Genomic DNA, 13,406 nt, shown 5'->3' on the forward strand with positions numbered 1-13,406 from the left:
AATCCCCCAGCGAGGCCTAGGTCGAAGCCACACGGTAATCCTCAGTCTTCTCCGCGCGCGCGTTTGTGTATCGATTGCGGATGCAATATTGCCTGCAACAGCGCCTGTCTGTCTGCCCTTGTTGTTCGGGCTACTAATTCCACGCGCGAATTGAACGAGCGAACTCTTCCCCCCCACCTCGCACTCCCCACCCCCACAACATTGGCCAGGATTTAAGGGAGGGGATCGAAACACTTTGTTCTTAACCGGGGCGCATCACCGTTAATCATGTTTATCAAACAAACAGGCCGTGGCTTTTAGGTGGTGGACTCTCGAGCACTGGCGTTAATAATCGGCTAAACAGTTTCGAAAAACAGACGGTGGCCGTCCCGGGAAACCCACCGCCCGTCCTTCCCCTCTCCCGCAAGGGGCAGCAATTGTGGATGCGCGACCGGTCGAACGGATGAGCGTCAGCATCCCATCCCCACCCGGGCGATCGATTCCAGTGGGGTGGGGGGGGGGGGGGGGGGGGTACTGTCCGAGGCAATGCCCCAGGCTCTCGCCAAGGGCTGGTGGCGGTTGCCTATCATCCGTGCGAATGAGTTGGCATTAACGCTGGCGCTCGCCGAAAACCGTTTGCGGAACCCGGACGCCCGGTCGGTGGGGTGGGATGTGGTGGGTTAGTGGAAGTGTGCAGAAACAATTTAACGCTCCCCCGGTGTTCCCCCCCCACCCTGAGCGTGTGTCAAATCGCGTGGAATAGGCCGGCGCTTGCTTTGCCAAACCCGAACCTGCCAAAACCACCCGGCTCTCTCGTCGTTTGCGAGATGTGCCTGTCAAATTATTTGGTTTCCACCCCCCCACCATTCACAACCCCCTTGTTGTCCCACCTTCTCACTCTTCTCGTGGGGGATATTTTGATCGATCGTCCATCGGTTCCGGCGCTCCGACCCGAGCGTCCGGAGGATAATATCCCGAGCCTTAGGCAGCGGCGTGGTACGGATTGCACAGCGACTTTGTGGAAGTTTTGGCCGCGCTGTCTGGAACATTGCGGTTTGGATAAGCAGTTAGTGAGTTAAAATATTAGTTTGAAGGGCTACTCTTAGAACCGACCACTTTCCCCGTTTTCCGGCACCTGAAGCGGCTCTTATACACGTTATATAAGGCGGCCACAACCATGTTGGCACCGGTATTTTGTTCACTCTCGCTTTTTTTACACATGCTTGTTTGCTGACGCCTCAAAAGACGCATCAGAACTCATCCTCATCCGACAAAGCCCGGGATAAGGCTTCATCTCAGGGAGGAAATGCCCTGAGAACCAATGTGTCAGTAGGTTGAAATATTAAATAAACTGGGTCCTCGTTCTTTAATGTTGGATACCACTGTTTGTCAACAGAGCGGCGGCCCAGTAATAACTCAGCTATTTTCGTGCTCTTGTAACGAAATGGCTCTGTTCTGTAATGTTCACACAATTGGTTTTGAACTTGCGTAGCGCGTAGAATAAACAACAGCGTAGAATAAGCAACTGTCATCGATCGTACGGATTGCGATAAAGCTGTTATTCCGTTTTATCGATACCCAAGAGGTTCCTGCGCGCTTAGAAAATCAAAGCATTTCGATGAGCCAACGCCAAATTGCAATCAGTCCCCGACCTTGCCAGGGGAATGCGAATTATGTTCTTTTAGAGATGACGAAACGACGTCGAAAAAGATTATTTCATCACAAAGAAATTATGGCGTAACAAGAGTCGGTGTTAAGTACAACAATGGCTGACCATTAGCGGTAGCGGAGCGTTCGTACAGTTCAGATACTTACTCGAAAATTGATTATGCGCCGTTTGACAAGTGTTTACCGGCAACAATCATCCGAAACGAAACACGTTAAGCGACTCGTAATGAGGTCCGGTGGGCTTTCTGGTGCTTGATTGTGTGCTTCTTTTCAGATGCAGAAGAGTTTTAGGCTCCGTGCTGTACGAAGTGTTGATCTAACTAGGTTCTGGTAGCGGCGCTATCTCCTTTCCCCGATAGAGTAAGTGTTAGTGGCTCGGTTCTGTTTATTGTAATTCCTCGAATGGATGGTCCAGCGTTGTAATCCACCACGAAGGTATAAAGAACTTTAAATGAAAAGCCAAACGGAGAAGCAGAACACCCTTCCGGTGGTCGCAAATCCATTCAGTCAACAGCGGTGGAGAAAGCTGGCTCTAAAGCATTGATATAGAACTGCTTCCAGGTTACGCGCACTGTGGTCGCAAACTTTGATTTTCCAATTAGCCTACCAATCCTTACAACTCTGCGCGCTAATAAACCTCGCCATTTTTTTGTTGTTGTTGTTGTTGCAGCTATACAAGGCTTTACGGGACGTTAAACCCGCTGGCTCTGGCTGGGCAAACGAACTCCTCCACCGCTCCGCCGCTAAGGGTAAAGAAAATTAATAAATAAATTGAACCAACACGCGCTCACTTTACCAGCAGTGCAATGCCCAAAGCCAAGCGGGTAGAGAGATAGTCGGGACAGAGAGATAGAGAGAGAGAGAGAGAGAGAGAGAGAGAGAGGGGGTAAAAAAACGGGAACACAAAAAGGCTGGTAGTAGTTATAGTTGATGCACAAACTTTCCGAAAAGCTGCTGGCTCGGGTAGTTTTCCCGTACTCTCTCTGTCTATGCTGCATTTTTTCTTCTTCTTCTTTCAATTTTCCCCACATCAAGCCCACCGGCGGAGTCGCCGCAGGTGAGCCGACCGTACCCCCTTCCCCCCCATCCCTCCCTACCAGACTCCGGGATGGCTATCCTTGTAGGGTGAAGGATGCATAAAATGGCTGAAAGTTGAACGCAGTACGTCAGTGGCAGACTAATTCAACTGACTGCGCCTGACGATGCGACTATTAGACTAAAAAAAAAAGGTAAAATAAAATTAACCGGTGGCTTTTGGTTGATCGTACCGCTTTGCCGTGTGTTCACCTGGCGTGCAACACAAACTAGAAAATAAAAAAAAAAAAACGGGGAAGAAATGAGGCGCGAAAGTTTTTAGAGAAATAGATAGCATGGTGGCGTTGGAGAGAGCGTTGAAAATTGAACTGAATAGAGGGAAAAAAACACACACACACACACACACACACTAGCTAAAGAGAGATGGTGGAAGCAACAAGAACAAAAGGAAATTGCAAATAAAATCATGAAGTTTCTCCACGTCGCGCTGCTAGTGAGTTGAAAAATGGACGCTCGCGCAATGAATTGCCTGGCCGTCGTCCTTTATGTTAAAGTTCGAACTTTCCCACCACCCCCGCCCGCCCGAGGTCGAGGTGGGGGTGGTGGTGAGTGTTCATGAGCAGAGTTTGGACTGCTGCGTTCGCCGGTGCAAACAGCAGAAAACTTAAGCAAACTTTCCACTCCGGCAGCTAATCAAATTCCCTCCTGCTGCCCGAAGAATGGAATCGAAGTTGATCAGGTGTGCACGCGCGCGCCGCCATTTCTTTAGCCCTTCCTTTGGTGTTTGCTAGCCGACAGAAGGATACTAACTTTTCCCATCCGCTCCGGAAACGAATCGGCCACCGATTGTGTGTGTGTGTGGACGGATTTCTTATCCTTTTTTATTCTTGGAAAAGAAAATGGACAAGAAGGTCCTTATTTCTTCGGCGGCGAAGATTAGGCTCGTGGCATCTGATGATGGCTAGCAGCGGGGGGCTCGTGTGTAACATTAAAAAGTCCTACTTGTCGCAAATTGTCCTCCACACATACACACACACACACACCATCCACTTATGGGAACAAAACGATCGTATCGACGTTTTCGAAGCTGCTGGAAGGTTTGCCGCTGAGACGACGTGTCCTTTGCAGCACGAGGGTCCGCCCACAAGGAATGTCCACCACCAAATGTATAGTAAGCTTCGAGAAAATTGCTCATTTTCCGAGGCACCCCGCGGGTAACCGGTGATTTTTTCCCCCAAAAAATATGAAGGTCGTCGCGCACAGCTCTCAAGCTTCAGGTCAAACATCGTTCTTGGAACCCAGCCTGCGTAGGACCGGAACAAATGAGAGAGAGAGTGAGAGTGAGAGGTCGCTTGTGAAGGGTGGAGGGTGCAAGATTTCCACACTTTTCTCCTCAGTCGACGAAAAAAAAAAAACGGTGTGTTTTAGAAAACCATCAACTTCCGAGAGCTCCCTTTATTTCGAGCGCTGTGTTGACAGGAGTTTGTTTATTTATTAATGCTGTGGGATGCCCGACCCGGCCCCTATGTGTGTGTGTGTGTGTTGTCCAGTGTTTTGTGTGCCGGAAACGCGGAATTAAAATTGTCTGCATATTTATCATCCACCGTCCACGTCCGGCTATATTGGAAAAATTCCTCGCCTTGGTCTCGGGAAGGTTTTGTTGGGTAAAACTTGGTCACACTTTTCGCGAGCGCGGGAAGGGGACTGAAGGTTGGCGAAAGGCACTAAACTTTGAATGCAAAAAAAAAAAACAAAAAACCGGAACGGAAAAACAAATTGGTTCATCTGTAATCTCTCCGTGCGATTCGATGCAGATAAAGACAACATTCGAGACGCAAGTAGTTAACAAGTCTCGTGAATCTTTCACTGTAAATTTGTTCGAGCAAACTGACAACTTGACGGTATTCTCCGTTTTCGACGAACTCCTCTCTGTTTAAGTATTTTCTGTAAAAAGCTTCCCTCAATTTTCTTAAATTGAAGTTTATTTTAAAATGCAAACAACAACACATAGTTATTTTGAAATATTCAAAGCAAAGGCAAACAACACTCAGAGTGAGGCATTGTTTACCTTCACATTCACAGCAGGAAGTACTGGGACACACACGCTAATGAAGAAGATATTTCATACAAGTGCATACATTTGAAAATTGCATAAATCAGCCTAAAACATGCCGTGGTGCATCTTGCCCTACGTTCCCTTACTGCGCGAAGTCGAATCAATTCAATATTCGCAATCACCACGTGCCGAGCTGAATGCTATTGGCGGCGTATGCGTGTGTGTTGTGTGTGTTGCGTCCTTTATTCCTCTTAAAAGCAGATCTGAATGAAACGGAAAAGAAAAGCGGGGTTTTGCAGGAAAAATACACCATACGACAGTTCCAGTCCAGCTGTTGAGTCTCCCCTTGCCTCACCCTCCCCTACCCGCTCAGCGAACCTTCGATGAAGGCGCCGGCGCGTCCTAAATCAATTTAGGAGTGCAACTGTAGGACATTGAATGGTTTGCAGTTTTTCCGAATCTTAACGCTTCGGTGAGCGGTACTTTTCTCTACTTTTTCTTTTCCCATTTGAACTTCCTTCAGCCGGGCCAGCAGCATCCTCATGCTGCCTTTCGTCATAGGATGCAGCACGTAGCACTCTTAAACGTGAAGTGATGACGCTTCATTTGCACCCCTGTGTGTGTGTGTGTGGGTGTGGGTTGTGGAAGACTGTGAAGGCGAACGGACGTTCCATCGATTTGTTTTCATTTGCTTCTTCGCTCCTCGAACTGCGACGACGAGAGGAAGGGGGGGGGGGGGGGGGGGGGGAGGGGGGGAAGAAATCTATTTGGCTCACCTCAAACCTCATCCCTCCGCATGTCGGTCACCCGATCCACCCACCCTCCCTGCCTCCCTCCTTTTCGAGGGATCGGCCAAGGTGACTATGAATTTCGGTTGGAACCAGCGTACTTGTGCGCTCCCTTAACAGCAACGTTCACCTAAATTCGGTGGTCCTTCTCGGTATCCCTGATCCCCTCCCCTCCCCTCCTTTCGTTGCTCCACTACCCTCCACTCGACCGTGGGTTGCCAAATGGTGGAATGTTATCGTTTCAGATTATTAGCATAAAACTAGCCAACATCCTGCTCTATACCGGCCGTGCACACACTCACATTATGTGTGTGTGTGTGTGTGTGCTATGTCTCTTCATCACGCTCGCATAACCCTTTCACTTTCCCCTTTTCCATTTTCCCTCGCTCGCATCAACTGAATACGTTTTTCTTTCTCGCTGTTCAGCGAGAGTGCCTTTTTTTTTTTTTAATTCTTCTGGATGATTTTCCCGGGGTTGTATGTGCGTGTGTGAGTGTTTTTTTTTTGTTGGTATTCTCTTTGCTCCCGCTGCCTTTGCACTTTGCACGAGAAAATTAGTCCCCCGGCCCCTATCCCCTCCCCCACCCCCCTCCGAAATGCGGTTTTTCCCGTTTTTCACCGCAAAACGCAAAATTTTGCCTCGAGCCGCCAGAATCATCATGAGGTTATATCCAACCCCTGCCCCCCCTCTTTCCCGCTCCAACACAACCTCTTTCGGCGCCAATCCCTTAAGGCCGTTTTTGGGCGATGTTCTCGGAAAAGTCGGCGTTTTCCCTGGGATCGAGCCGGGTTTTGCTTTCTTTACCCGGGCTTTCAACATTCACACACCACCTCCCCCCCCCCCCCCCACGTGGGGCCGACCGACGGGAAAAACACAGCACAAGGCGGGACAAAAATTTTCCACATGCCCTCATATGGGTGGGGGGGAAAGAAAGAAAAAAGAAAATGCCAGCACCCGGGCAGTGCTGCTTTTCCGGACACATCACACTCCGCCACGGCTGGCAAATCTATTTCTCGGACCCATGTTTTCGCAATGGGCCTTGTTTTTGACTTTCGATGCGCGCGGAGAACCACTATTGGGCCCAGCCTGTGTATGTGTGTGTGTGTGCACACGGTGTGTGAGCCTCCTGTCACTGGCTGTCGTTTTTCGGAAGCGGGGTTTTTGAAGCTCCTGCTCCGGTGCCTTTTTCCCGAGCTTCTTTCGCCGATTCACAGTGGGCTCTGTCCTTGCCGATCCAACGGTTATATTTTGACATCTTTTTGTTTCGATTGAAGTTCGGAAAACGGATCGTGAGAGCGCTGTCAACAAATTATCAGAAATGATCGTGCGTTGTGTGAAATATGGTTATCAACAAACTTACATGATTAAATGTGTAAATAATGGTTATCCTTAAAATAGTTTTAAAATATTTTTCAGCAGCGTTTCATTTTTCATATTTTAATTTCAAATAATTTGCGGAAAATTTTCAGGAACAAACGCCAAATGTTTGTGTGTGCGAAAATAAATGTCATGCAAAGTCGTCCAAGAAAACGGCGCACCCTTCCGCGTGGTGGGTTCACTGTGCGGTTTTGGTTTTGGTCGTTGGTTCCTGTCGCTGGTTGGGTTAATTTCGATGACGACCTATCTCGATCTTGTACCACACCGCGTTTGTATGTGTTTGTGTGTGTGTATGTGTTTATCTCATTCCCCTGAAGCTTTTCGGGGAGGAGGAATGTTTCCCTCTTGACAGCGCGAGCCACACCGAAACGCCCAATGCTAAATGCTGAATTTCGGCACGGATCCCCTTCCCCCATTTCCTTCCCCGTGCGTACGTTCCGTTGTCCTCAGCATGTGTGTGTGTGTGTGTGACTGAGTGAGTGCGTTTCAGTGTAGTTTGGTTGGGAAGGTTTGAACAGGCAAAAAAAAAACTGCCCTGTTGTTGTGGTTACCGTTATTTCTACCGGGAAAGCGGATGATGTTGTTATTGCAGCCCCGGAAAAGGGCTCCAGCAAAGCATCGTTTCGATGCGACCTTCTGGCGCAGCATCCTGCTTTCCTCGGGTGCATCATCATGGTGCATCGTCGGGTTGTCGGGCCGGGGGAGTTTTTTCTTTTTTTCGTCCCCATCTTCCACCAGGAGGGGTGGATCGAACGGGGTGGGAGGGGGCGGCGGGGTGATAAGTAGCCCGATAAATAAGCTTTGGAGTTTTCCAGTTCGGAAAAAGAGAGAGAGAGAGAGACCCCGTCTGGGGAAAACTCACCGACCACTTTTGAAGGAACGGAAAAACGCCGACCGAGGGGATCCGGCGGGGGGAGCTGGAGTACGGTGCCATACCCAGTTAGGCTGCTGCGGTGGCGTACGGAGTCGATTAGGCTGATTCGCTTGGGCCCGGAACGGAAGTATCGAGGTGACTCCGTCCGAGGGTTCGCATCCTCGTCCTTGTTGTCGTCGTCTGGTGACGTGGGACAGGTTTGCAAGGTGCTGGGCTGGAAAATCTAATTTATGCTCCCCGGGAGACCGATGATGAGTCCGGGGGAAACTGTTTTCCAATGAACACTTCCAAAGGGGGAGGGGAGTGCAAGCCAATACCATTGCTCGGAAAAACGCCTGCAAATGATGTAGGTGACCGAGTGGAAAATGCAACAAAAAAACAAACAAAAAAAAAAAACGAAAGGAAAGCAAACACAACGTAACGACAAACCCAACCGTGTGTGTGTGTGTGAGTGTTTGAGCATGTAAATAACGTTTGGCAAACGCAGCGCGGTGTTTGGTTTCGGTCATTTGCAATTAAACTTTCGTTCAACTTTCGTTTACTCTCACAGCTCCGAGTTTCTAAAAGCACAGAGTGAGAGGAAAAGAGAGTTGTGGTGGGGGGGATGGTGGTAAAATACACCTGCATATTTATAGATCAAGTATGCAATTTCAACCCTATTCCGATTAAACAAACTCATTTCGTTTGCGTGTGTCGTACATTTTATGTAAAGTTCGTAAATCCACTTGTTTAAAACTTAACTGGGAATTATTATTATTAAAGTGTTGGATTTTGAGTCGCCATACGATTTTAAAGTACTATGTAAATGAAGTTTTTTTTTTATTTAGATGATATGCTATTGTTCTCATGTCGATATTCACCATGTTCCTTACTCTTTTATTTAGTTAAATACTGAAAAATTAAATGAATGGATTTCCATCACCAGCCTGGGGTAATCATGCACCGGCTTTTATGAGAGCCAGCACAGCATTAGTTGATGAGTTGATGGGCATCCTTTCATCGGTTAACCATGGTAATTTGATCAATGCTGCTCGGACTACCAACGCATTGATCCGTATTGTACTAAATAGTCCAACATATTGCCATGGCGATGGAATTCGCTCTAAAGTGTTGATTAAAGTGAAAGTTAAAAATAAATAGAAATGATTGGGAATCATGTTGAACAATAGTGAATAGGTAAAAGCATAAAACCCCGTATTATTTTTCATTCAATGGAGACGCCTGGTGCCTCTCTAAAATAATTAAATTTCACTTCGAATCTGCGAATCAGCATTTAATAATATGTTTAATTACAATGTATGATGATTTCGTCATATGGTTTTTATATATTATACCAACATATCTGTTTTCTTATATCTTCTATTACATATCTTATTATTATATTATAATATTATACATGTTGTTCATTAATCGAACCTTTTAAAGCTCGGCCAAGTTCTTCGCTAGCATTTGCTAAACGAAAAACAAATGTCACCGAATGAACCTGATCGTTCATTAACCAGTTTGCTTCGCTAATTGAAAATCTCCTTTTCCGATCACGTTCCACATGGCACATCCGTAGTTTACACCCCTGTTTTCACGAACTTCGACTTAATTTTTCACTAGTTTGAAATGACAGTTAGAGAAAAGTTTTTCCCGACACTCGTTTCCCGAACGGCAGTTCCCCGTTCCGCCCCCCGCGATGTTGAATGTTTTGAAATAACAAAATGTCATTTTTCAAACGCTCCAACGCCCTCGTCGCTCGCTTAATGAGCGCAGTTTTGGGACGAAACGAAGTTCATTTACTAATTACTCTTTCCTCACTGTCTAATGATGACTGTTTTCACGAGTCGTGCGCCGTTTTTCCCCCCGTTTTCAAACACCCTGGGGCCCGGGGGAGGCGTGTGCGCGGGGGAAAAACTTTAATCGTAACAAATGACGCCGGAATGATTCGTCAAATTTCATCGAACGTAACTAATCATTCGCATGACTTGAGTTTGTCTCGAATCGCTCGGACGAGTTCGGGAGATGAGTTCGGGAGCAATGTATTTTTTTTTGTCAGTTTAAATCCCGAACCGGAAAAGGGGGTGTACCGTATTTTTCTTATCTCCCACAACCGTAACCACCCCGCACTTCCCTTACCCTGTCGGGTTCCAAATGAATCGTAAAATGGTTCCTTCCGAAAACTCCAATAATCGGTCGTCGTCAACAAGTTGTTGATAAAAGTTTCCCGCGATTCCCTTCCCCCCCCTCCCACCCTTTCTCCGAAGTAGACACAGTTTTTCCGGCGCAGTTGGTGCAGCTCTAATTATGATTTGTTCTTCCTTCCCCCCCCCGCCGGAAGGGCGTTTTCGGCGCGTTTTCCCTCCAGAGCCCAAGCACACCAAGACGTATCGAACCATGTAGTACAACTCCTCCACAGTCATTAGTGCCAGCTTGTGCAAGAACCGTTAAATTACCAACATTCTACTCGTGGGTTGCTTTATTCCGTGGAAAAATCAAATTGAAAAACCAATAATCATCATTTAGTTGTTTTTCATGAGCTAAAACAGCTGAATCAATAATCAGCAAATATATAATAAAAGTGTACTTAAATTATTACTCTTCAACTTAAAAACAAAAAAAGCACATTTTCACACAGTTACTTTCTTTTCTCACGGAGCAGCTCTTTCCCTCGTTTGCTTTTTTGTTTATATTTTACTTTTTTTTTCAGCTGTGGTCGGTGATAAGTTTTTCAATTAAATGTAATGACTCGAGACATACATTTCGGAATAAATCTCCTCGGAACGGAAGGTTTATGTTATGTTTGATTTTGTCTTCGCAAAACAAACTGTAGTCAACAGGAGGGAGGAAGACAATGAATGTGTTGAATGGTAAATAATGATTGTTGCGTTGATATCCACCTGATATTAAGTTTTCTTTTATTCTATCTTCTTTCAGTTGTGTTCCGGAAAGCAACGTGATACAAATCGAGGTAAGTACGCCTATTTCCTTTTGCGTGACAAGGGTGAAGGTGGAGCGAAGAAAAGCATACAACATCCTTCAATGACCCGGACGGAGGGGACGAGATTGTCGGGGGGTCGGGGGTGCGGTAGCGGAACGTCACGCGTGTAATCGGTTTAACGTATCGCGACCGAGTATCGCAGATTAGGGCACCTTATCTCGTACCTCCGAAAACCGGCTGAAGCTTTGGCCGCAGCGGGAAGGCTGTGGCTTACGGATGATCCGAAGCCCTAATACGAAGCATACGTCCTTCCGAGGCCCACCGGGGCTAGGTGTATGCCGGGCGACGGTGTATTAGGTATGTGCATTAGCGGATGCCAGGTTGGTGTGTTCGGTTGATAATAATCCGCACGGTAATCCTACGTTCCAGCCGCGTTGCATTACGCCAGCAAGCAAGGCGATGATGCGAGGGTACAACCATCGTCCTCGTGTTGTTAGTTTCCGAAATAGTCAAGTGGAAAGCTCAGCCAGAGCTCATTTGCAGCACGGCTTGAGGGTTACAAGTACAAAACACCCCGTAATGAGGCGATATCCAACTTGTTGTCATTTGTTTTCTCGAAGAAGTTCCTTACTAAGGTGTAATTAAGCTCCATGAGAATATGTCGTATCGATTTGACAGTTGGTACATTATATTTGCATACTTTCAGGCGTCTTGGACATAACCGTTCAAGGAGAGTAATTTTTTATCTTGCACTCCCCCAGGGGTAGGTTCATGGCACCACTTTCCCACCGTGGAAAATTAGTTATCCCACACAAGGGTGTCGATGTGAGATGAATGGATTTTGGAGTGGCCACCCTCCCTTCCCGTCGTCCAGTTACAATCGTGCAACTATTCGCCCGCTAGCCGTGAAATTTAGAGAGACACCAGTGAAGAAATTCTAAGACAAACACAAACGTACAGACGCATTAAAGGGGCACCGTATGTGCACTTGTATGCGGCTTTGTGTGTGTGTGTGTGTGTGTGTGTGTGTGTGTGTTTGTGCCTTGTACCAGTATCCGGGTGTGTCTGAAAGCCTAACTTTCCTGATCTTGTTAGCAGGATAAATACGATTTATTTGTTTTCGAGCTTCAATTACGACAAACGAACGTAAGATGTTGTTGCATGTGTGTGTGTGTGTGTGTGTGTGTGTGTGTGCAGGAAGAGATCGGCAGATCGGTGGTGGAGCTCAGAACGGGGCAAGAGATCATGTGTCTTTTGGGTGACAACATGCTCCCCCCTTTCCTTTCCAATACCTCCACTTTCCGAAACGCTGCTATTGTTTACGTCAAAGCAGAGAAGAAGGTACCTTGGTGAGGTACCGCCCGCTGTATTGTTTCACTCCTCTGCCAGCGTGTCGAGGGTGACGACGTTCCCGCCAGGACGGGGCAGAACAGTGAGCGTGTTTGAACGTGGTGTGGCGACCCGGTGGCGCTGTTTGTGTTGAAATAGATTCGCCAAAACTGTGCGTTGGTACGCTTGTTTCGTTCCTTTGCTAATGGATTCGCTGTAAGCTGCTCGCATAACTTGACTACCAACCAGCCACCGGATTGGAGGAGAGCAGCAGAGAGATCGGTAACTGTGTGAGTGAGTTTGTGTGTGTGTGTTTTTTTTAACCTGTGCAGCTACAACTAGACCATCGGCAGTGACAATCCAACTAGATAATCTGCAAACAAGATTGCTAACTGTTCCGGGGATCGAAAGCGCCGAAAGCCGGTGGTGGATAAAAATAGAGAAAACACAAAACGCGGAAAAATAGGCAGGATGCCGAAGGCAGGAGGCGCGCTTAATGGAAATATTGACAACCGCTCGCTGGGTTCCGCAACGCAACCGCCTTTGAAAATAGCGCGCGATGGGAAAGTGACGGCACTCGGGCTCGCTTTGATGTCCCGGCTGGTAAGCGGCTATGCTAATTGCATACCTTTTGGCGCTTACCCGAAATTGGCAATTTCACAGCGCTGTCACTCCCGTTGACAGTTTGCAAAACTGCAGTGGACTGGCATGTAAACTTTTTCTGCTGCGTTTTCACCACGCGGGGAAGCGTTTTCCGCCAAATTCTTAATGGTTATTTCACGAACCGTTTCCCATTTGTTTTTTTTTTTTGATGATGCCATACTGCGCGAACGCCCCCCTCATTTCCCTCGCCAAAAAACCGGAGAGCAAGGAGCGCTTTTCCGAAAACAATTGGATTTGCACGTTAATGAACGTTCACCCGGCAACGGGTTTTCTCCGAACGCAAGCTGTTAAACCCTAGCGTTCGATGCTCGCTAAAAGAAAGCTTAACAGGGCCAGGCAATCATACGCGCCGGGGAAGAAATATCTTTAAACCGATTTGCCCCCCCCCCGCACAGGCCAAACGGTGTAAATTGCATTCGTCTAATGCCGCCCTCAATGTCAAATTAATAAGTGGCGCGCGTCCTTCCCCCCTCCATCCCCGCCGAAAACGATGTGATGAGGACCCGCACTCGGAAGAAGAGATTAAATTAGATACTCGCGGTACGGCATCGAAGCGAACCGAGTGGCGGGCGGGGGGGGGGGGGGGGGGGGGGGAGAGAGAGAGAGATCGGTAAAAAATCCGATCAAATCAAACAGCTTTGGAAATTTCGCCGCGCTCGAGGGAAACGCTCGGGGGATTTTTCTTTTACATTTAGTTTTTCCTCCACCCCCCC

At 47.5% G+C, this 13,406-nt stretch overlaps 1 protein-coding gene across 2 annotated transcripts in view; it reads left to right on the forward strand.

Annotated features, from left to right (window-relative positions):
• Positions 1–13,406, forward strand: part of LOC131269783 (uncharacterized) — a 96,969-nt gene that overhangs the window by 50,293 nt on the left and 33,270 nt on the right. For both annotated transcript variants that reach the window (XM_058272298.1, XM_058272299.1), the window contains 2 exons: positions 10,471–10,630; positions 10,698–10,731. In XM_058272298.1, coding sequence (XP_058128281.1) covers positions 10,471–10,499 — 29 coding nt within the window. In that variant the 3' untranslated portion in view covers positions 10,500–10,630; positions 10,698–10,731. The remainder of the gene's footprint in view (positions 1–10,470; positions 10,631–10,697; positions 10,732–13,406) is intronic.

The sequence above is a fragment of the Anopheles coustani genome, chromosome X (genome assembly GCF_943734705.1).
Source record: "Anopheles coustani chromosome X, idAnoCousDA_361_x.2, whole genome shotgun sequence".
Lineage (NCBI taxonomy): Eukaryota > Metazoa > Arthropoda > Insecta > Diptera > Culicidae > Anopheles > Anopheles coustani.